The following is a 22704-nucleotide window of genomic DNA, read 5'->3' as shown; positions in this document are numbered from 1 at the left end:
TTTAAAGGGCTGAGGAGAAGAAGAGTAAGTACTTGAGAAGAGACACAAAGGTAGGAGGCACACCAAAGGAGTGCCAGGTCACCGGAATTAAGGACCCAGCACACGAGAGGAAGAAAAGAGTAGCCATCTGTGCCAAAGGCTGCTGCAAACAGTCAAAGAGCAAGAGTAGTATTCACAGTGATCTCTGCCTTCGGAGATGCGCAGACCTGGTGATTCTAGTAAGAGCAAGACTGAACAGCACAGCTGAGGAAGCAGGTGGAACTGGAACATACCCAAAGTGACGAAAGATGAGAGAAGGGAGACAGCAAGTGTCGACATTTCTCACGAGACACTTGGCTGTGGATGGCCATGGAGACCCTGAGAGGCAGTGCGGGAGTCCAACAGAAAATTTAGTAGAATTTTATTTTGAGGATGTGAGTGGCCTGAACATGTCTCATGCTGATGAGTAAGACTCAGTAAAAAGGCAGAGCCCTGAAAATACTTTAGGTTTTTGACAAGGTAGAAAGGAATGTGATCCTTAGCACAGGAGGAACACTGGCCTTTACCAGGAGAGGAGACACTGCCCTCCATTAAAACAGCAGGGACAGAAAAAAACACAAAAGGGGAGAAAATACAGACAAAAGTGTGGGTAGAATGGTAAGAAGCGAACACAGGTTCTACCCGATGCTTCTTGCTCTTTCCCCTGGGAAGTGGAAGGCAAGATCATTTATTTATCAAGAGTGAGGAGGCCAGCAGGAGAGCTGGACATTTGAGGAGAAGTAAGTGGAGGGAAGAGACGACCGCTGGACAGTGTGAAGGGTCAACTGGAGGTCCGTGACAAAGGACAGACGGTGGCACCGATCCACCCCGTGTGGGGTTTCCTCCAGCAGAGGCCCAGGAAAGGGAGCTTGCTGGGTTTAACCAGGGTTGAGGCACTATCAGACGGGTCTGATGAAAGAAGGGACAAGAAATACTAATCCTAGTAAATTGTGACGCAGCACATGACGCTACGGTCCAGGTGCTGTCAGTGCTACGCGTGAATGGCACCTTCTAGCCTCGTGGCTACCCTACCCGGTGAGTACAACAGGGTGCTCGTTTCATAAATGAGGAAGCTGAGGAATAAACTAACTAGTTTCTGGACTACGGTCACCTAACAGGATTCAGGCTTGAGATTTCACTTGGGAACCCTCTCCCCGCTCCCCCCTACCCCAAAAGGGAACTGAAAGAAAACCGAAGTTTTTAAAATAATATTATGTCAGAGTGGAGGGTGTGTATAATATTAAAATATTCTTTTATCAATAGAGTAATGGACCATGAAATTACAAGTGGTTTTCTAGCTTAGTGTTTGTGTTAAAATTTAAAGACTCCTCAAATCCAGAACTTAATGAGACTGTGCAGTACAAGCTAACTTGTTTCACATTTATATCCCAGGCAGTACGATGGATGTTTTCACAGGTGATGTCATTTACCTCAAACTGTCAGCACAAGATGAATCTATATCCTGAAGAGGAAAATGAGGCTCAGAAAGGCTAAACGATGCGTTATACCTTTTAGCAAAGCCCTGAAAAGTGAAGTGGCCTTTCCCTGCCCGTCTTGCCACTGAGCCCCAGGAAACCAGGGCTCACAGGCCTGACTGGACTCTGCGCAGAACGAAACACTTCACGGCTGTTTGCTCTCGTGGGAACTTCTTTCCAACCATCGCTTTACTCTATCAAGTGAAAGAAACTAGGCCATGCTCTCACACTATAGCTAAAATCGAACTAAAGAAGCTGAAAATAAAAATTTGAAAAGCAGAGTAAAACCGAGAAGAAAATCTTATGTCCAAATTCCCAAATATAAACACTAAAGCAACAAGAAAAGTCATCAGACTTGATCATTCTGCGGTGACACAATAATTAGGCTCCCTACCATGAACACACCAAGGTAAGAAAAAACTTGGTTGTTTAATCTCTTTGAAAGTTATTAAACAGCTCAAGTCAATGTTTTCCAAATTGTCTTGCCGAACAAGACATTTTTCTTGACTCATAAAAACATAAAACAGTCGCAACAGATAAAAAATGGAATATATATCTAAATAACATATATACAGCAAAGATTTACTATGAAGTCAGCAGCTATTAGTGCACTTATTACAAAAATATTTGTATAAAACGACATCCTCATCACTGAAGATGTAAGGACACTAAGTTTTAAAAACTTGTAAGAGAATACTCAGCTTTCATCTGTCTGCTCTCATTCAACCACTGTTACTCAGAGAGATGTCAGTAAGGTTTTCAGTATTTTCCATTTTGAAACACCAAGTGCTAGATACTGAGAAAACAAAATTAAATCTTTCTCTTTCAGTTTTCCATTCTAATCATTAAATATAAACAAGATTTTAGTTCACACAAGCTAAGGTAGGTCCTTGCAAAGGAAATATGGTTTATTGAAAACAACAACACATTCCACACTGACCTGTAGCATCCAACTAAATGTGACAGAAAGACACCGTGTTTTGAAACGGCTAACTTCTAAAGGAAAAACAAAAAAGCTCTACTTACCATATACATTAGTATGTCTCTAATCATCACCATAGCTGTTTGATGATCATTCCAAGCTTGATTTAGCGTTTGAAGAAAGTTGTTATTCAATGAATTTAGTACATCTTCCCGCACCTATTGACAGAAGAGTTCATTACAGTTTGTTGACACGCCTACACGCTCTTGTACGTATACGTGCACATATCTGTTCAATAAAACAAAGTGGAAATCTCCAATTTTCAATCAAAGAAACACATATTAGACCAGTGGAACTATTTTAAGCTCTAATATTACCTCTATACAGACAATTAACAAATGTGTCGTGTAGTCTAGACCCATCTCCTGATCGCCAGAATCAGAAAGCCACCTCCTGGGCATTTCTCAACCGTCCAACAACTTAACATCCCAGTAAGAATAAAATCCTAAATACTCGTAAGGAACTACAGGGCCCCACATAACTGGCCCCAGGCTACTGCTCCAACTAAATTTCCTATGACGCCTCCCTTTCCCCATCTTTACAGAATGGTTGAGAATGCTGACTTTGGAGTCAAAATACCCGGGCTCAAATCCCAGCTCCCTGACTAGCTGTGTCACCTTGTGTTAAGTTATTTCAACTCTGTGCTTCAGTTTCCTTATATGTGAAATAGTAGCAACACACTTAGAACAGTGTTTGGTACTCTGAACACTGAATGAGCATCAACTATTAACGCAGTGTGCTCCAGCTACAACGGAGCCGCACACAGCAACCGTGCTCTGCCCTTTCTTCTGCAGGCTTCACAAAGCTCACGCCCTCACTTCTTTCTGCTCGTCTTCCCCGACCGCCCTATTTCAAACAACAGCCTCTATCTCCACTCTTAACCCTAAATTTTTCCTCACAGTACTTGTCACTACCTACTCTGTCACATATTTATCCGTTTACCGTCGCTCTCACTAAAACGTAAGAACGACGGCAGCACGGATTCTGACTTCTCTGCGTGCCTCCCACACCTCACAGTGCCTGGCATCTGTAAGACCCTTTACTTCATTCACCCTGCCCTTGAACACCATGATCCACCTCCAACACCCTAAGCTTTTTCAGGATATCTGCCTTTGCACATCAAGTTGCCCGGAGTCTGAAATGCCGTCCTAATGCAATCCTGCTAAGACAACTCAGCCGTCAAGAATTCCTTCCCACAGTCTACAAGCATACTGCCACCTTCTCTAGTAAGAGGTTCCAGACCACTGCTATTTCCTGCCGTGTGATCAGTCCAATGGGAAGACTGCGGACTAGAAAACGGAATGCAGACTCTGGTTCTAGCTTTATCATGAAGAAGCAGTGTGCCTGTTCTCTAAGTTCCTACAACACTTTGGGACCACACTGCCAACCTCTCAATCATTCAAACCCAACCAGTCCTCTGTGGTCTAGCTCAACACCCAACTCCAGTGTCAGCAGACATGTTCTATCCCCAAACATCTGCAGTAGCGGTTAAACATTTTTAGGTTGGGGAGAATCTGAAGTCATGGTGGTCTGTGAGAAATGATTTCATACGTGTGTTGACATATACAGAGATCTATCAACTTGAATTATAAACAGTAAATAAAATGTCATTGTGTGTTAGCACTAGTATAAACAAGTATAAGCAAGTGGTTGGAAGTACCAAAGACTGAAAAAAAATACACGTAACACACTATTCCCAACACACGAGAAAGTAAGTTCAAACTGAGAAAAATGTATCTATCTTTTATTCTATGTTAGAGGAAAAATGGTCATTAAGAGGTTTTAGTGAGGAGACAATATGTCTGTTCTACTCTACGTGTCTTATGAAAACCACTAGCCTATACGACGTAATTTAGAATTTTATTTTATATATAATCTTTTCTTCATAAGACTAAGTTCCTTGACTTCAACACATATCACCCATCAATATTTGGACTATATATATCAAAAGTGATAAACACTCACGTAGGTTCGTAGACAGTACTGTGTTAAATACATTTTTGTAAAGTGGGTAATGTATCATTTATTTCAACTCATTAAGTCTACCGCTTGTCAGATGCAAATTCCCAAGGTAGCTAACGGTAGAAAAACTACAAAATGAAAATACACCTATTTATAAAATTTTTCACCAAGCTTCATATTCGTTCACTGAAACACTAAATTTTGAGTAGTAATTAAATTAAAATCATGACAATGCCAGAGAAATCGTACTATATGACAAAAATAAAATGTCTGTATTCCAAACATCAGAATATCTAGCAATTAATTATTCTTAAGGACTTAAATGAACTTTGGTATGACCCTTTGTTATAAAATCAAGTTACACTTAAACTGTATTAACGTCACCCTAATTTTGGAATGAAAAATGTGCTTGGTATATCTGTCAGATGAATGAAAAACTTGCCAATTAAAAATTTTAAGGTTATTTAAAAAAAGATGATTCCTAAAATCATTAACTTATATACACTTTAAAATAAAACATACCAAGTACTTAAGTAATATTCGTATTTCTTGCTGCCTTTCAACAAAATGAAAAATGTGATCGATGAGCACAATGTGTCATAAATTATAAAACTGCTTTATTTGCATACTTCAAAAACTTATCCTGACATATCAGTAACAATGAATTTTACTTCGCAGAAAATATCTGCTATTAAGTTAATTTTGTTATATTTCATTTGTCTGTCTACTGTTGAAGTGAGACGTGGCCATGCATCTGCTCTGGCCAATGACATAAGCAGAAATGGTTCATCACTTCCACATGATGTAAACTTTACCAGCTTAATTTTTCAGTGTAAAGTTCAGCGGTATTAAATACATTCACAATTAGCTTTTATAACAGGACATGGGAGTTCTAAGAGGTGTCCCAGAAGATCTGTTTTTCAGACATACTCTTACATTTATTTTTGAATGACTATGCACACACAAATACAGATATGTGACTGGAAGACATAAAATAAATGCCTTGGATACACTTGCTGCATTCTCCTCTTATTCAGATCACTCTGTGAGCAAAAAATTCTTCCTCTAATGCTGCCTCAGAAAAATGTTTTTCTACTCTGAGACATGAAGCGTGAGCAAGTATTTGTTCAAATACATACCATAAAAAGGAGGAAGGAGATGAAAATTCAACCTTTATGAAGATTAAAATGGGGTTCTTAAAAGAAGGGATGTTTGTACATAAGTCAAAAAACACATTAAGTGGGGGAAAAAAAGACTTAACCCTTATTTTACAAATCGTTAACAGAATACAGAAAATTTGAAATAAAAAGTGGGGTCAGTTTGTGTGTGAATTAACACTGTTCGTCTCACTCCCTAACACACCCCTGCACTGCTTTTTGCACCAGCGAAGGCAAGCAGGAAGGAAGCCTGCCGGAGAGGTGGTCCAGTCCCAAGTGGACCTGCAGATCATGTATGTGCAACACTGTTATGTAAGAAAAGCTACATGAAGGTTGTCCAGATGAAGACCTGGAATCTGAAGCGTGAGACAAGGAAAGACCAGTAACAAAGTCATGAAAACAGAGAGTAGGATGGGACCAGCTGACAAGGCTAAAATGAGCAGTTGAAACCTGATGGCTGTTCATGGCCCTTGGCCTTGCAAAAAGCAAGATACAGACAGCAGTCGAGAGCAGCAGATCACAAACCTGACAGAGAATTAGAATCACTTGAAGAGCAACAGATTTTGCTGAAGAGAATGAGATGACAAGACACATACTGGGAGAAAATATCTGCAAAAGGCCTATGTGGCAAAGCACTATTATACAAAATATACAAAGAATTCATAAAACTCAACAAGAGAACCCAATCCAAAATACTGGCAAAGACCTGGCCACCTCACCAAAAAGATAACCAGGTGGCATCCTGAGAGATATTCAATCTCTGATTAAGAAATTGCAAGTTGAGGGGCCATCTGGCTGGCTCAGTTGGTGGAGAGTGAGACTCCTGATCTTGGGGTTGTGTGTTCAAGCCTCAGAGTTTACTTAAAAATAAAATCTTAAAAAAAAGAAGGAAATTGCAAATCAAAACAACAATGGGACATCCTTTACGCATCTATTAGAATGGCCAAAATCCAAAACACTGACTACACTAAATGCTGAGGTGGATGTAGTGAACAAGCTCTTCTACTCATTACTGGTGGGAATGCAAAATGATACACAGTCTGGCAATTGCTTACAAAATTACATGTACTCCAAACATACGATCCAGCCATGATGCTCCTTGGTAGAAGTACCAAAGGAGTTAACAATTTATGTCCACACAAAATCCCACGTTCAGATGTTTACAGTAGCTTTATTCATAAAGTCCAAAACTTGGAAGCCATCAAAATGTCCTTCAGTAGGTGAAACAATAAACTGTGGTGCATCCAAACAATAGAATATTCTTCAGTACTAAAAAGAAATGAGGCATTAAAGCCATGAAAAGAGATGGAGGCACCTTAAACACATATTATCAAGTGCAAGAACACAATCTGAAAAGGCTATCTAACGATATCATTCCAACTACATGACATTCTGGAAAAGGCAAAACTAAGGAGACAACAGAAAGATCAGTGGGCATTAGGGTGGAGGGAGAGATGAACAGGCAGAGCACGGAGGATTTTTAGGAGAGTGAAACTATTCCGTATGGCACTACAATAGTGGATACATTTCATTATACATTCACTAAAATCCACAGAATGTACAACACCAAGAGTGACCTCTAATATAAAATCTGGACCTTGGGTGATAATGGTAAGTCACTGTGGGTTAATCATTGTAACAAATGTACCACTCTGGTATGGGATGCTGATGGTGGGGGAGACAGTGGGAAATATACAAAGTGTCTGCACCTTCTCCTTAATTCTGCTATGAACCTAAAACTGATTTAAAAAAATAATAATAAACTGAACTTCATCAAAATTAAAAACTTCTGTTCTGAAGACTGTTTAAACAGTAAACAAGCTACAGAATGGGAGAAAATACCAAATAATTTGTATCCAGAATAAATCTCTCACATCTCTCTCTATATAGACACACAGGGAGAGAAGAACTCTTACAACTCTGTAAAGAAAGCAAGCAATTTAGAAATGGGCAAAAGACCTGAATAGACACTTCACCAAAGACGTTATATTTTGCACGTGAAAAGAGATGTCCGACAACACTGGCCATTAAGGAAATGAAACTTTTAAAATGAGATATCACTACACACCCATTACAATAATGGCTAAAACAAAATATATTAACAATACCAAGTATTTGCAAAGATGCCAAGCAACTAGAACTCTTCTTATATACATTGCTAGCGGGAATATAAAACGGTACAGCCTGACAGGAAAACAGTTTGGCAGTATCTTATGAAGCTAAATATTCACCTGCCATATGACTCAGCAATCCCACTCCTAGGTATTTATTCTTGAGAAATGAAAACTTCTCTTCACACAAAATCTATATGTGCATGTTTACAACAGCTCTCTTCATAATCATAAAACACTACATACAACATGTAAATGGATATGTAAACTGTGGTACATTCATACAATAGGATATACCATTCAGCAATGAAAAGGAACAAACTACTGATACATACAACACCTTGGTTCAATCTCAAAATAATTATGTTGAATGAAAGACATTGGTCTCAAAAGGTTATAGACTGTGTTGTTCCATTTACGTGATATTCTTGAGAAAACAAAACTATAGTGACGAAACAGATCAGTGGTTGCCAGGTACTGGGGTGGGAGGACGATGTGATTATAAATGAATAGGAGTGTTTGGGGTGAAGAAATGTTCTGTACTGATCATGACAGCATTTACATGAATCTATATATGGGCTAAAATTCATAAAACTGTACATAAAAATAAAAGGCTACTTTTATTGATATTGGCTTTTTAAGAACTTGCAACAATTATGATTCTCAAGTTAGACCATTTTATTATATCATAAACATAAGCTATGATGCCACAATGCTTATTTTTAAAACTAACTTGAGAGGTGCCTGGGTGGCTCAGTCAGTTGAGTATCTGACTCTTGATTTCAGCCCAGGGTCATGGTATCGAGCCCAATGTTGGGCTCTGTGCTGAGCATGGGGCCTGCTTAGGATTCTCTCTCTCCCTCTGCCCCTCTCCCCCACTTAGCATGCTCTCTCTAAAATAAAAATAAAAAATCATCTCTTAAAAAAAAAAAAAAAAAAAAAACCAACTTGAATGCCAAACAATGAAAGAATTATTATTTTGAGAGTGTAAACCTATGAATGACTCTGGAATAATTCATGTTGGCATACTACATTCTTCATTTCTGTGACCATAGCTTTTCCTGTCCTTTTAATTATATCCTTAGCAAAGATTAAAGTGGAATTACTAAGTCAAAAGAAAATGTTTATTTTTCAACATTGTGATAAAATCTGTTCACTGATAAATTAATGTCCAAGTTGCAGGAAACACATTCTCAAGTCAATCAAATTATTGGCAAAAGGAAGAGAAGGATGGAAAGGAGGATGACAGGAGAGGCCAGCAGGGATGAGCAAGGCCTCTAAACTCCCAGTCTTTGCCTTGAGTTTTCTTAACCAAATACCTTCATGGATTGACAAGGAGGCCAACCCTGGGCCAGCAACTCTTGGCTGGTTGGAGAATCAAAGGACATTAATGATCTCACAGTTCCCCCCACCCTCTAACAGCACTAGTACCCGGCGGGGGAGGGGGGCGGGCACACACACGCACACACACACACAGATTAAATCATTAATTAAGATTTTTTCGCCCTCTATAAGTTTCAATGTCTGGGCAAAATCCAAGCCAGCCAATCCTAATTAAATATTTAGGTGACACAAAGAAATTCATCAGCTAACACTAATTATAAAGATTTTGGCTGCGAACTCCGCTGAAACTAGAACTGAGCCATATCATTAACAATGATATGAACTACTGAAAATGAATGCCTTCCTTCTTAAAAGTCTCAAAATGCAGGACAATTTCAAATACAGACAAATCTCTGAAGTATGGAAAATTGTATTTAGCACTATCTTGCACTGAAATACACATTGTGTATTAGAAACACAAAATGGGTCATGGAGCACATGCTAATTACACAAAGAACATTCTAAAAATATCACAGAGAAACTCTAACTTTAAAAGCTGTAACCTCCTAGAAATCTGTCAGATTTTAACAGTCACCCAAGAGTTAATCAAATTAGTATTTGAAAACAACTTTCCAGGGAAGTTAGTAACTAGGACTTTGAATAAGTTACTTAACCTATCTGGTCTAGAGCTCCTCTCACCTGTTATATCACTGGGGTTGACAAGAACAATGGCATTCACATCCTGCTCCACTAAGACGTCTTAGTACCACTGCAGGGCAGGCTCCATTTCACTGAGCAAATGATTTATATTGGTTTTGTAGGATTTTAAAAGTGGGGCTTCCCATTGTTTGATAAAGAAAAAAAAACCTGAGAGCCACAGGACCTGCTAAAAAGTACCTCTCTGGCTCTAAATTCTAAAACAAATATTGCTTATCTCATCTGAGTGAACTATTTACATAAGTGTGCAACATTTGCATGATCACAAAATAGCGTTTAAGTTCCCGCTTAACAACATTTGAACTTTTTCAGAGTCCCTCACACATGATTTGAGGGCTTGTCACTTTACAAATTTTACCAGTTAGGTAAACCCTATTTTTCCCAGGAATGTCATTAGAGAGTTATTCTTGAAGATCTCAAAAACCTTTCAACCACACCAGAGTGATGTGATATAAACCTGCATAGAAGTGGCTACCTACAAGGAGTGATCTCCAGAGAAGCCAAACCATGGAGTACAGAAGACATGTCTCTTAATCGGACAATTTTTAAAAAGCTCCACAGCTCTTCCCTTTCTCCTGAGAATTCCTGAATTAAAAGATTAAAAATAGTGTTATGTTTTGCTATTTTTATGCAACAGTTCCACAGAGCGAATAGTGGCAACACCAGAGTGCAGAGGCTGGAAAGCATGCCTGCCTGATGCAAATGACAGATCCAACACTTAATAGATACGTGACCGTGAGTAACTTAATTTCTTTGTGCATCAAGTTTTTACAAAAGAGGAACAGTAACAGCACCTGTTGCAAGGAGCTGCTGTGTGGATAAAATCAGTTAACATACAAATAATGCTTATAACAAGGCCCAGCCCACAGTAAATGCCACAGAAGCATTTGCAAGTATCAAAATGTTACTTGTATTACATATTCATAATATTATTAGCACAGATACTTGATCTTGCTACTCTATAAATGTCCACAGAGCAGTGTCATCGTCAAGATTCATCATCATCATCATCACCTGGGCACTTATTAGAAATGCACAATCTCAGGGGTGCCTGGGCAGCTCAGTCGGTTAAGTATCCGACTCTTAGTTTCGGCTCAGGTCATGATCTCACGGTTCAGGAGTTCAAGCCCCGCATCAGGCTCCGCACTGACAGCACAGAGCCTGCCTGGGATTCTCTCTCTCCCCCTCCTCTCTCTGCCCCTCCTCTGCTCTGTCTCTCAAAATAAACAAACATTAAAAAAGAGAGAGAGAGAAGTGCACAATCTCAGATCCTATGTTAGCCCTATTGAATCAGAATCTGCATTTTCAAGTGCTTGAGATTTTGAAAGCATGGAACATAAAACATACATATGTTTAAATACTTTATACAATTATTTCCTAAGCCTCAATTCCCACTTGATTCTTGCTTTCCTTTCTTCTAAAACAGTTATTTCTCCCTGTAACTGGAAGGTTTCCTTTTATTTTACAGGTTGAGGAACTTGTAATGCAGCTAATATCCTATCATCTGTGTATTCAATATATGGCTGGTGAATAGATGTTGCTCTCTCTCATAATACATATAACCACCTCAGAATTTTGTATTTCAAAGCAAACTTCTACCAAGGTTGGGAGAATTCATCTTAACTTTTGTAGAGATCTTAAACTTTCCAAGCATTGACTAATGACAAGAGATTCCTGAATGATCTAAAGATCACTGACCTTTCAATATTTCCTAGACAGTGTTGTTTCTCATTTTTTCCACTAACTTTTAGAATAAAGGTGGCCGTCTTGATCAGAGGAATCATACCAGTATCACTGACCAAACAGTAAGATAGTGACTACAGGGAAAACTTGTTTCTTGACTGCTATCAGGAGACTTTTCTATAAGTAATTTTACTAATGTATACGTAGTTAGTAATAAAAGTTTAACCATCTTACAAAGAGCACATTACTTGTAATTTTAACATAAAACTCATTCCTAGTGGCAATATTCCCTCACTTGCTGTTTAAGTGTCAAAACGAAGCTCTTAACTCAAAAGGGTAACATAAAAATCTTTCTTCGAACTATCAGTTCAAGTATTTAATGATTACTTCCGACAAACAAACCAGGGTGCTAGCCACTAGGGGGGATACAAAATGAATTCAGCCACTTTACAGTCTCTATGGGGGAAGGGAGAAAAGAGGAGCCTAACATTAGCATTCATATGACCTTGGTACAAAGTACAGTATGATGGGAAGCACTAGAGAATCACGAGAGGCTCAAAGTAGGGGCACAGAGTGGGAAATAGGACAACATACTTTTTAATTTCATGCATGAAGAATATCTGCTACATATTTAAGTAACAAACTGTCTAAATTTGGCTTCATTTTTAAAAAATAAATTCACAGTATTATTAACTTAAAAAAATAATACACCTCAGAAAAAGCCTGATTTCTCTTTGAGCACAAAGGAGTACCATGAAAACTGGTAGCTTTTTGCTTAATGGAGCCTAAGTGTACCACAGAAGGACATGAATTATCTAACATTTGTAGAGTATTCCATTCACAATGGTTAAAACAAAAGATATGCATAAAAAACCATTATAGCACTATCATAAACTCTGAACAACAGGGCCACTCACAGAATAAGTAGTAAGACATATACAAAGCATGGCAATATGGCAATCAGTCTTTTCGTTTCTTGAGTTAACGTGGAGGAAAAAAATCCACGGTTCCACAGGATCACACGATCTGGCTGCCAGCAGAATCATCTCAAAAAATGAGAGATATACAACCCAGAAATTACACTGTGCTTTTAAATGGTGAAATACACTCTGCTTAAACAGGGTTTGGATTCAGCAATTAACTTGGGTAGGTGTAAGTATCACTGCACATGTGGAAGACAAAACAGAATTTGGCAGTTCGTGGATATAAAGCATGGTTTCCATTTGACTGCTGGTATTCTCAGGGATTCATTTCAATCGACAATTACTGAGTGCCAACTATATGAAGGAGAAGGAGACATGAAGATGAATAAAACAGGTCTTACCCTTGGCTCATCTGCTTATTTTATAATTAAAAAAAACATCACTAGACATTACAACAAGACAAGAAAGCAGAAAAGGTAGGTACCTGCCCTCACAGTGCTTACAGGCTACTTAACAATTTAAGCGGTAACAGCTGATAGGTAACACATGGGTGAATTTACCAACTAACCTAGGCCAAGCTTTAAGCCTGGCGCTCCCCCAACATGGTTTCTCTGCCAATCCTTTCAAAGTAGTAGCTACTCAAGTTCCTACTCCCCTCATATCCCATGGTTGCTATCTTCCTGACTCTCTAATGGTCTCTGTTCCCTACGCTATCCCCAGTAATCTCTTCCTCTTTGGGGATTACTCTATTCCTATTCAAGCCACCCTTCCAAAACATATTCATTAAGGGTTTGTACCTCTAGCTCAGAGCCTTCTTCCTCATCATCACCCCAAGCAATATTCAATGAAATGGATTCTGTTTCTTTCAACAACTTTTCAGTTAGAAAAAAAGGACAAGACAAGATGGCAGGCGAACGAAAGATGCCCAGCAATGAAGCACCGAAGAAGGAATGCCTACTAAATCTTTCACTCCATCTCCACTCCGGTCAGTCTCTTTTAGAAGGTTAAAACCAATGGTTCCCACCACCCACAGGATAAAACCCAAGTCCCCTACCATGTTTTTCAAAAACGAGTCCAACTAACTTTAACACTCTCATTCCCAAAAAATGTCATCAGACACCTTTTATATTCCATCTACACTGACCATACCTGACTGTGCTCATCGTACCTACCTGCCTTTTTTAACTCACACCACTTTCTGGACTATCGCCTTTGTTCACACGATGAATCTTTAATAATTATCTAAGGCTCGTCGAAAATGACCTCCTCTTTCTACTCTGCCCTGAATTCTTCAGGCAAAATAATTCTCCTTCAAATCTGATTACCTCCACTAAAACTGGGAGAGTCTTGCTGACAGGCATGGTGTCTTAATTATTTTTTTGGCAGATGAAACACAAGAGACTCAGTATCTGTGGGCCTCTGAAATGAAATGTCTTTGCTAAGGAAAATCTTATTCCTGAGTGTTTCTATCAATGTCCTCTTGTAACTCACTGCAATCATTATATTTATATTTTGAACATAAATGCCATTAAAAAAAAAAAAAAAACAACCTACATTCATCCACATTTGCCTAGAAAGAAAAGCACTAAAAAGCTTTCTTATAAAAAGTCAAGTCTGTTTAAATAACTGACTTATAAAATATTCCAGAGCTTACCAGGAAATACCAACTTCATTTTCACATGCAATTAGTACCCTCACAGAAACACTTTAATTTACTGGTGAATACACAGTATTTAAAATTCTGGCTCTTCTCATTCTCTCTTTAAAAATGGGAAGAAAAATCAATATATTGAAAGAATAGTTTACCCAGAGATACCATTTTCAGCAAAGGAAACCCTACATACAAAAAATAAACAGTAGTGTGTTACTTTACAGAAAGACTTTTCAATTTACCAAACATACAAACAAAACAAAAAACCTCAAACAAGAAAGCCATTTAAAAATTCAAACTATTCTTCAAAGCTTCAGTTTTTCAAGTGCTTAAGTCCAAAACTTAAGTTCCCCAAAGGCAAGGGCAAGGACCTTTGATATAACGTAAATGCTTATTAGAGGAGTGCCTGGCACATGATAGGTCCTTAGTAGTTTTCTAAATGAATGAAAAGTGAGCAGGAGGAACCTCTAATCTGACTAATCTGCCTTCCTTCCAAAGTAAGATATTATTTGAAAAACACAGGTTATATGGATGGATTTTTTTTTCATTGTGTGGATATAATTCCATTTATTGAACAGTCTATTAGTTAACATTTAGAGAGTTTTCAGCCTTTTTGGCATTTAAATACAATACTACAATAAACAGTAGCATACTCTTCATATACATATTTAAATATATCTACAGGACAAATCCTTTTTTCTTTTTCTTTTCTTTTCTTAATTTAAATTCCAGTTAGTTAACATAGAGTGTAATATTCGTTTCAGGAGTATGTAGTGACTCCTCACTTACACATAACACCCAGTGCTCACAGAAAGACTTTAAATAAATGTTCTTTTTAGCAGTAAGAAGTTGTTTCTAGTAGAGCTGAAAAGTCAGTATCTTTTTTGTTCAAACTTTCAAAGCACAAGAATTAGCTCATTTATGAGGCTCCCACATTACTCAATTCTTACTACAGAGTTAATAATTTGAGAGAAAGAGGGGAAATTAAGCATAAGGCTAATCTAAGAAACTATTAAGCATCACGAAATTAGAATAAAATTCTTGCCACATTAAAATAGGAGTTTCTCCCCTGATTTTAAGAAACAATTAAAAATGTTTTTCTCTCTCAAAAATAAATAAACATTTTAAAAAGGAGGGAGGGGCGCCCGGGTCGCTCAGTTGGTTAAGTGTCCAACTCTTGATTTTGGCTCAGGTCACGATCTCACGGTTTATGAGTTCGAGCCCCATGTTAGGCTCTGCGCTGACAGTGCGGATCCTGCTTGGGACTTTTCTCTCTCCTTCCTAAATATAAATAAATATTTTTGAAAAAGAAAATGTTTTTATTCTAAATACTTATTATGGCACAGGAAAGAACAATGATAAACTTTAAAACTATAATCTTCCTAAGTCTTAATAAACCAAAATTATCGACACACAAGCCATTATACAATTTTAAAGCTCACTGAGATTATTAACAAAAACAATCCCAATCTCATTTTATAAATTAATAATCTGAAATCCAGGAGAAAGTCTAGTAATTTGTTCAAGACTGTTAGTGGTAGAATTAGGCCTAAAGCCCAGTTCTCCCTTCTTTCTACCCAGTACTTTTTCCACTGCAGCTACTTCTAGGTTATTTATTATTAAATATGGAGTGTTCAGTAGTGGATAAAGAAGAAAAAGAAGTCCTCAGTTACTTTACTATGAGCTTAAAGGCTTTCTGTCAAGTTTAAATCCCAAACAGCAATCTTCTAAAAGATGACTCCAAAAAAACCCAAACACATTAGTATCTTAACAATTTTGTCAGCTACACCTCAATAAAGCTGAAGGAGGGGGAAAAAAATTAAAAACAGGATGGTTCTAACCTTACCTAACCCTGCCCACAAGTAACAGAACTGACTGGCACTACACTGAAATTTAAAGTAGTCTTTAGGGGCACCTGGGTGGTTCAGTCGGTTGGGCATCCGACTTCAGCTCAGGTCATGATCTCACGGTTTGTGAGTTCAAGCCCCACGTCGGGCTCTGTGCTGACGGCTCAGAGCCTGGAGCCTGCTTCGGATTCTGTGTCTCCCCCTCTCTCTGCCCCTCCCCTGCTCATGCTCAGTTTCTATCTCTCAATAATGAATAAATGTTAAAAAAAGTAAATTAATTTAAAAAAACAGTCTTTAGCTATTACACACACACACGCGCACACATATATACAACACAGACAAAATGATTATGAAAAACAAACTGCTAAATAAATGTTGACATTAAATGATTTTATAACTTAAGGTGAGAGCTGAGTCTTAAAGTACCTGGCTATTTTTCAGTTTCCATTGCAATCCTTAAATCTACATGAAACATTTAAATTCCTCAGGGTTAAATCTGAAGTCCCCATTTGTTTTCTTCTGTGTGAATTTATCTACTTCCAAAGCTTTATGTAGCATCTACATGCTCACAATTCCCAAATTTACATTTCCAGTCAAAATTTCTCAGAGAACTAGACTTGCGTATCCAATTTCACTGGCATCTTAAGATTAATATATTCAAATGGAAACTCCTTTTTCTACCCCAAACCTATGTTGAAAAAAATAGAAACACCTTGCTGTTCAAGAACCAAAAACCTAGAAGTCATCTTGGATTCCTCCTCCTCATTCCCTACACAATCTATTCAGAGGTAACAATCTTTCTATTTTCAAAGTATCCTGAATCTGAAATGTCTCTATCCCCAATGTCACTACACTCGTGTAAATCACCACTGTCGCTCACCTGAATTACTAGATTCCTCCTTCCTGCTCTGCTCACTTCAACTCTTGGGCCCTCTGATTTAGTCACCACATAGCAACCAGAGTAGTATTTTAAAAATCTGCATCAGATCACGTCTCTGTCTTGCTTAAAATTCTTGAATGACTTCCTAATGCACATATAATTAAGTATGAAACCTTTACACCATGGTTTCAATGCCTCTCTCCAAACCTCATCTTGTCCCATTCTTCCCCACTGCCAATACTTAATTCCCCATTCACAACAGGCTTTGTTTTCAATTTCTCTATTCCAGGGATTGGCAAAGGATGGCCTGCTGTCTTTCTAAAATAAAGTTGTACTGGAAAACTGCCACATCCATTCATTACATATGGTCTACTGCTCCTCCGGTGTTACAACAGGAGAGGGCTGAGGGACTGCCGACAGAGAACATACGGCTCAGGAAGTTGAAAATATTGACTATCTGGTCCTATAAAGAAACAATATTCTACAGCCATCCCCTTTGCCTGGAATGCTCTTCAACCCACTTTTGTCACGAGCACCTTCTCACTCTTCAAGTCCCAGTCTAAACATCGTTACAAGTATTACTTACTCAGAGACCCCCTTCTTGGCCTACATAGTTACCCTCTTCTTTATCGCCACAGCCCATTTTCTTCACTATGTTTTATAACTAAACATTTGTTTACTTGTTAATCTGTTCCATGTGTGCAGGGATCAAATGCATCCCAACTAATTTTTTACACCTAAGTCAGAGGTAGCAAATAACATACAGTTTTGAATGCTGAATTCTGTACTGATAAACCTTATGTGGATATTTTTGAGGCTTTAACAAAATGATCTACAATTTAAAAATCCTTAAAATTAGAAAGTAGCAGAACTTTTTTTCTCTAGTATAACCATGAATTTAAAGTTATTTTATTTAGAAATAAATGTGAAAGAAAAGCCAATCCCTGTGAATTCTGAAATGTTTTCATATTTTCTAAAATAAGACCAGAGTTTTTTCTTATGGCAAGGCACAAGAGCCATATCACACCCTAAGTTTTGCTTTGTGGTCTAGAGAAATCTACTGAATTCCTTTGGATCTCAGTTTCCTCAAAGGGACCATTCTTCCAGAGCTAGGAAGAATATACTAACCAAGTAAGAGAAAAGCATTTAGCTTTTCTATGTCGGCTTCAATTTTGTGAAATTACTTCTAAAGCCAATAATCAGTTACTTTCATCTCAAAGAAGTTCCTCCATTCGTGTGCTCTGATAGTTTACTTACGCCACTCTGCTTTACCAAAGATATTGCCCGGATGTTTACTATTCTCATCTTAAAACCAGGGTACTAGCAACTATGATAAACCAGCCCCAATTCTCCATAAAAATGTATTTCATCTGAAACCTGCAACATTAAAAAAAAAAAAATAGGTTCTGGCTGCCTATACCATAGCACTGAAATGTTCACTTGAGTCGAAATAACTTTGCTTTAAAAAAAAAAAAAAATGTTACTGCTTACGCAGTTCGGCAAACTGCTAAAAGCACAGTGAACAAAAAAACCCCTGATGACTAGACCACACAGTAAGGCTTTCAGAACCACAAAAAGGAATACATTCTGTGAGACTGAAGATGGTTACTTTGATCCCACAGAACCCTAAACCATTCTCTCACCTTCCTGTCAGAGAATTCAACGAACAAACGGGTAATAGCAATTATCGTGCAAATGCAGTTTGCACATTATGTTTTGCACATTATGTTAGTAACATTCCTAAGTCCCATTTGGTAGAAAAAACTGAGATTTCCTGCACCAGGGCACATTAAGACTACTGTATAATGGCCCTGTTCGTGTCCCCTTCATATAGTAGTACTATATTTGTGTGGTTAAGAGTAAAAATGAAATAAGTTAAGTAGAAAACCCAAAAATGAGCACAGATACTAGCAGAGGTTAAAAGACTTAATTCAGCTGAAATAAAGAAATGGATTCTGAGATAAACCAGCATTGGTACATCTAGTCAGAAATTGCCTAGTTTAAACTTGTCAAATGAGTGTTTGTCAAAGAAAAAAAAAAAAATCGACGAACATGTTGAGATGCTGGTGATGTATCATTAATGCCCATGTAAGAGAAATAAAAAGAACGTGGCATATATAATTTCTTCAGCACAATTAACTTGACTACACGTTCTCTGGAACATATTATAGGGAACTAACTGCCTATATTTCGAAGTAACAATTAACCTTAGGTATGGGACCACCTTAAGCAACTCACAAATATGCTGAAACTCTTCCAGTTAGCACAGAGAAATGTTCACATGACTTCAATTTCTACCTAACCATGCTTCAGAGTTGAAAAATCACTTAAACACGGATTTTCCACTCCGGTCTCCCCTCCTCTCCTTGCTTTTTGGAGGAGCCAATTCTCAACACAACACATAACTACAGATGTTTTTTCCGCATCTTCGCCCAAGCTGCAAAGCAGCACTTCAAGACAAACAAAAACGGCAAATCGCACATTCAGGCCAACTCCTACTGAGCTATCTTTTTCCTCACTTGCCAATTTCTTAGTATATACCCAAAAAGGGCTACTCCAAGTCTCTTCATCACGTTTCCAGAAGATGCACGGTTTAATTATTAGATTTGTAATAGTTTTAGAACTAAAGAATCTCAGGAGGTATTACTGCCAGCTCCTTCGTTTTAATTATAAATAAAGCAAGAGCTAAAATTTAAAGACTATAGCTTTACAAACACTGAGGCAATTTACTTGAATCCCCTCATTTTCAGTGTGTTTACTGCATCTTGATCCATCCATTGTGCCTCAGGAGCAGATCTACAGAGAAGTCAAGGGCTCAGCCTGAAGCCACACTGCCTGAATACTGTTCCAGCTAGGCCACTTACTAGCTATGTTCATCTGGACAGATCACTAAGTCTCTGTGCCTTGGTTTCCCCACTCGTAAAACAGAGGAGAATCGTAGTATTCGGCTCATCAGTTTGTGACCAAGAACTAAAACATGTAAATGCACTAGAACTGAACCAAGCACACAGCCACTACCATCATTCACCATGGAATCTCCCGCAAATGAGAACGTGCCTCTGTTCTACCGTTAATTCTCAGTCGTTCTCAATTCCGCAGTCTCTCCATATCCAAGAACTCCGATGCTCCAGTCTTCTCCCCTTCAACAGCTTGAAGCAAAATTCTCCCACTCCACATTTCTTCTTTCTTTTGATGCCAAGTTTCTTAAATTAGACTTCTTCATTTCCCACACCTACGTACCAGTTTGTTTTTGAAGACTTGTCCTTTGGCTCTGAGATGTTTGTTCTCTGGACTCCAACACTTAATCCTCAGTACGTGCTACCACACGTCCAATCTCGATCTCCAGTTCGGAGTTCCTGCTCAAGCTCTAAACCTGTATATCTCTAAACACAATTCTGTGATGATCTCACACTCAATTTCCCTCACATGTGAAATGATCTCTAAGGCTGCTTCCAACTATAAAAATCTCTAATATTACCGAAAACAAAATTTGTCACCTCCTCAATCTATTCATTTCTAGCCTATCGCTTTACTCAAAAATTTCCAGGTTCTCCCCTGCTTCTAGCAAACAACCTCCCAATTCTACATTTATATATCATTTTCATCCTAATCTTCTTAAAATATTCTGTCACATTGTCATCCACTTAAAAATTTCCAAAAAAACTCCACTGTTAAGTCCAAATTCCTTAGCTTGACATTCAAGTCTTTCTCCAATCTGTTCCCAAACCACCTTTGCAACATTACAATCTATTAATCCCCACAAATTATTATATACCTCAAATTCTTCTTTACCACCTTTAGTACACATTAAGTATACCAAATTTATTATTTCTGTATAATCACATGACATCTGCCATCCTGGAATGCCTTCCACATTGTTCACTTATATCCCAAATTTGTCACAGCTCAGTTCAATTTGATATCTTCCCATGAAATCTTACAGCCCAGGATAATCTCTCCCTCCTATGAATTCCTAAGCCATTTACTGCTCATTCAATTCATTTGCCACTTAATTATATAACGCCTCACACTGGTATCCAAATGTCTGCATCATCTCTTACATCACAGTAAAGACAAGGGTATCATAACCCTTCGCACCCACTGCACTTTCCTAGAAAGCTGTGGAGAGCGGGCACTAAAAAAACCTGTTGATTGCATGAAGAACACAATCACTTTGCTTCTTGAAACACTAGCTACCTGCTTACATAATCCCATTTAAGAGAAAGAAATTATGGAAGGAATAGTAGAAACAGAAAGTGACTATTTTGTAACCACCATAGTTATAATGATTCATGCAAGAATCATCAATGGATGCTAAAACCATCACATGAAAGTTTCTTGGGGAACAGGATATTTATACAGTCTCAAAATATATCTGAACAAATTACTTATGAATTACAAAGGGAAAAAAGGTACCTTCACAGTGGAGAAATCTGGCGGACACCAAGTGATCAAAGTTAACATCACCAATAATGGGATAAACTGACATCATGTGCCTCCTGATGTGATGCACTGAGGACACAACATCACTTATGTATTATTCCTGCCAAAAATGCATAACCTGAAACTAGTCATGAGGAAACAATCAGACAAACCAAAAACCGAGGGACAATCTACAAAACAACTGACTGGCCTATACTCGTCAAAAATGTCAATGTGCTGAAAAACAAAAAGCTGAGGAACGGAGTGTATGATCCTGGATTGGATCCTGGATCAGAAAATGAACTGCTCTAAGGACATCACTGCTACAGAGGACAACTGATGAATATGAATGTGGACTGTATCTGGTAACAGTATTATAGTAATGTTAAACTGCCTAATTTTGAACATTGTTCTTTGGTTAAGTGAGAGAATTTCCTTGTTCTCAGGACAAACATCCCAAAGTATTTGAGGGTAAATGATTTTAAAACTTATTCACTAATTGTTCAGTAATAGTAATATCAATAATAGTAATAATAACCATTATCAACAGCAAGATTGGCAAAATGTTAGCAACTGTTGAATCTACAAGAGATCACTGTACTGTTTGGTGCAACTTTTCCATTTCTTTTCAAAATAAAATTTAAAAAACGAACACCCTACTACCACACAAAAACTTTGAGAAGTTTTTATTTATCTGTGGTATTTTACATTTCATCAGACAATCTTAAAAGCAAGACATACTTGCAATAGAAAAGTTTGCTTTATATAAAGATTTATTCTAAAAAAACAAAAACATCATTTTAGAACCAAAGAAACATTTTCTAATGTTAATAGCCCAACACTAATTTATGTTGTTTTTTTTTAAAAATTCATGTTTACTATGGAACTTGGTTAAAACAGTCAATTTCAACTGGTGAAAAGTCTTAGACGGTATTTTTTAAACATTGTAGTTTTATTCCTTTCAAGTATACAGAGGAAGTAGAGAAAGCTAAAATGGGCTGACTGATTAAGCATTTCAAGGAAAAAATAATGATCTGTAAATCACACATTAATAAACAAGCATTTATAAGTTAATCAAAGTCTGTTTCCTTAATAATGATTACAAAGAATGTATTTATCATAAATCACAAATTTCATCTTCCCTCAATTATCAAAAATTGTGACTTAGCTGGTTAGAAATTCTGAGTGAGGTTTTAGAATACAGCCACTAATTATTATTTCTCTAGGCTTCCTACAGCCTTTAAAGCTAACACTGCTAGTCACAGTACTATATAGTATATAAAGGATTTTCTAGATTCCATAGAATTAGCAATAGTCCTTTAAGGTTGGATACCTTATTTATGAGATGTTCGGTAACAACTTCTCTTAGTCCAGTGTAGAGCTTTTCTCCGTGTTTATGCAAAACCATTGTATAAGCATTTCTATAGAGCTCCTCAAAACTAAGACCACTGTTATTCTTACGCTGGATTTCTTGAATTGCATTTTTCAGAAGGTCCCAAATGCTGTTTACATATTTTTCATCCATGGTCATCTGTAATATCCAAGAGAGACAA

At 37.7% G+C, this 22704-nt stretch overlaps 1 protein-coding gene across 5 annotated transcripts in view; it reads right to left on the bottom strand.

Moving 5' to 3' along the window:
- The window catches only part of CUL3 (cullin 3), a 95053-nt gene that overhangs the window by 50860 nt on the left and 21489 nt on the right, over positions 1-22704 (bottom strand). For 2 of the 5 annotated variants that reach the window (XM_049615831.1, XM_049615836.1), the window contains exons 2-3: positions 22485-22682; positions 2520-2633 (exon numbers count right to left, since the gene is read on the bottom strand). In XM_049615831.1, the coding sequence (XP_049471788.1) occupies positions 2520-2633; positions 22485-22682 (312 nt within the window). Of the gene's footprint in view, positions 1-2519; positions 2634-21145; positions 21273-22484; positions 22683-22704 lie in introns of those variants that run through there. The other 3 variants (XM_049615834.1, XM_049615832.1, XM_049615833.1) reach the window with 3 other exon arrangements.

Source organism: Panthera uncia (assembly GCF_023721935.1).
Source record: "Panthera uncia isolate 11264 chromosome C1 unlocalized genomic scaffold, Puncia_PCG_1.0 HiC_scaffold_3, whole genome shotgun sequence".
Taxonomy (NCBI): Eukaryota; Metazoa; Chordata; class Mammalia; order Carnivora; family Felidae; genus Panthera; species Panthera uncia.
This window is presented reverse-complemented; position numbering and strand designations above follow the sequence as displayed.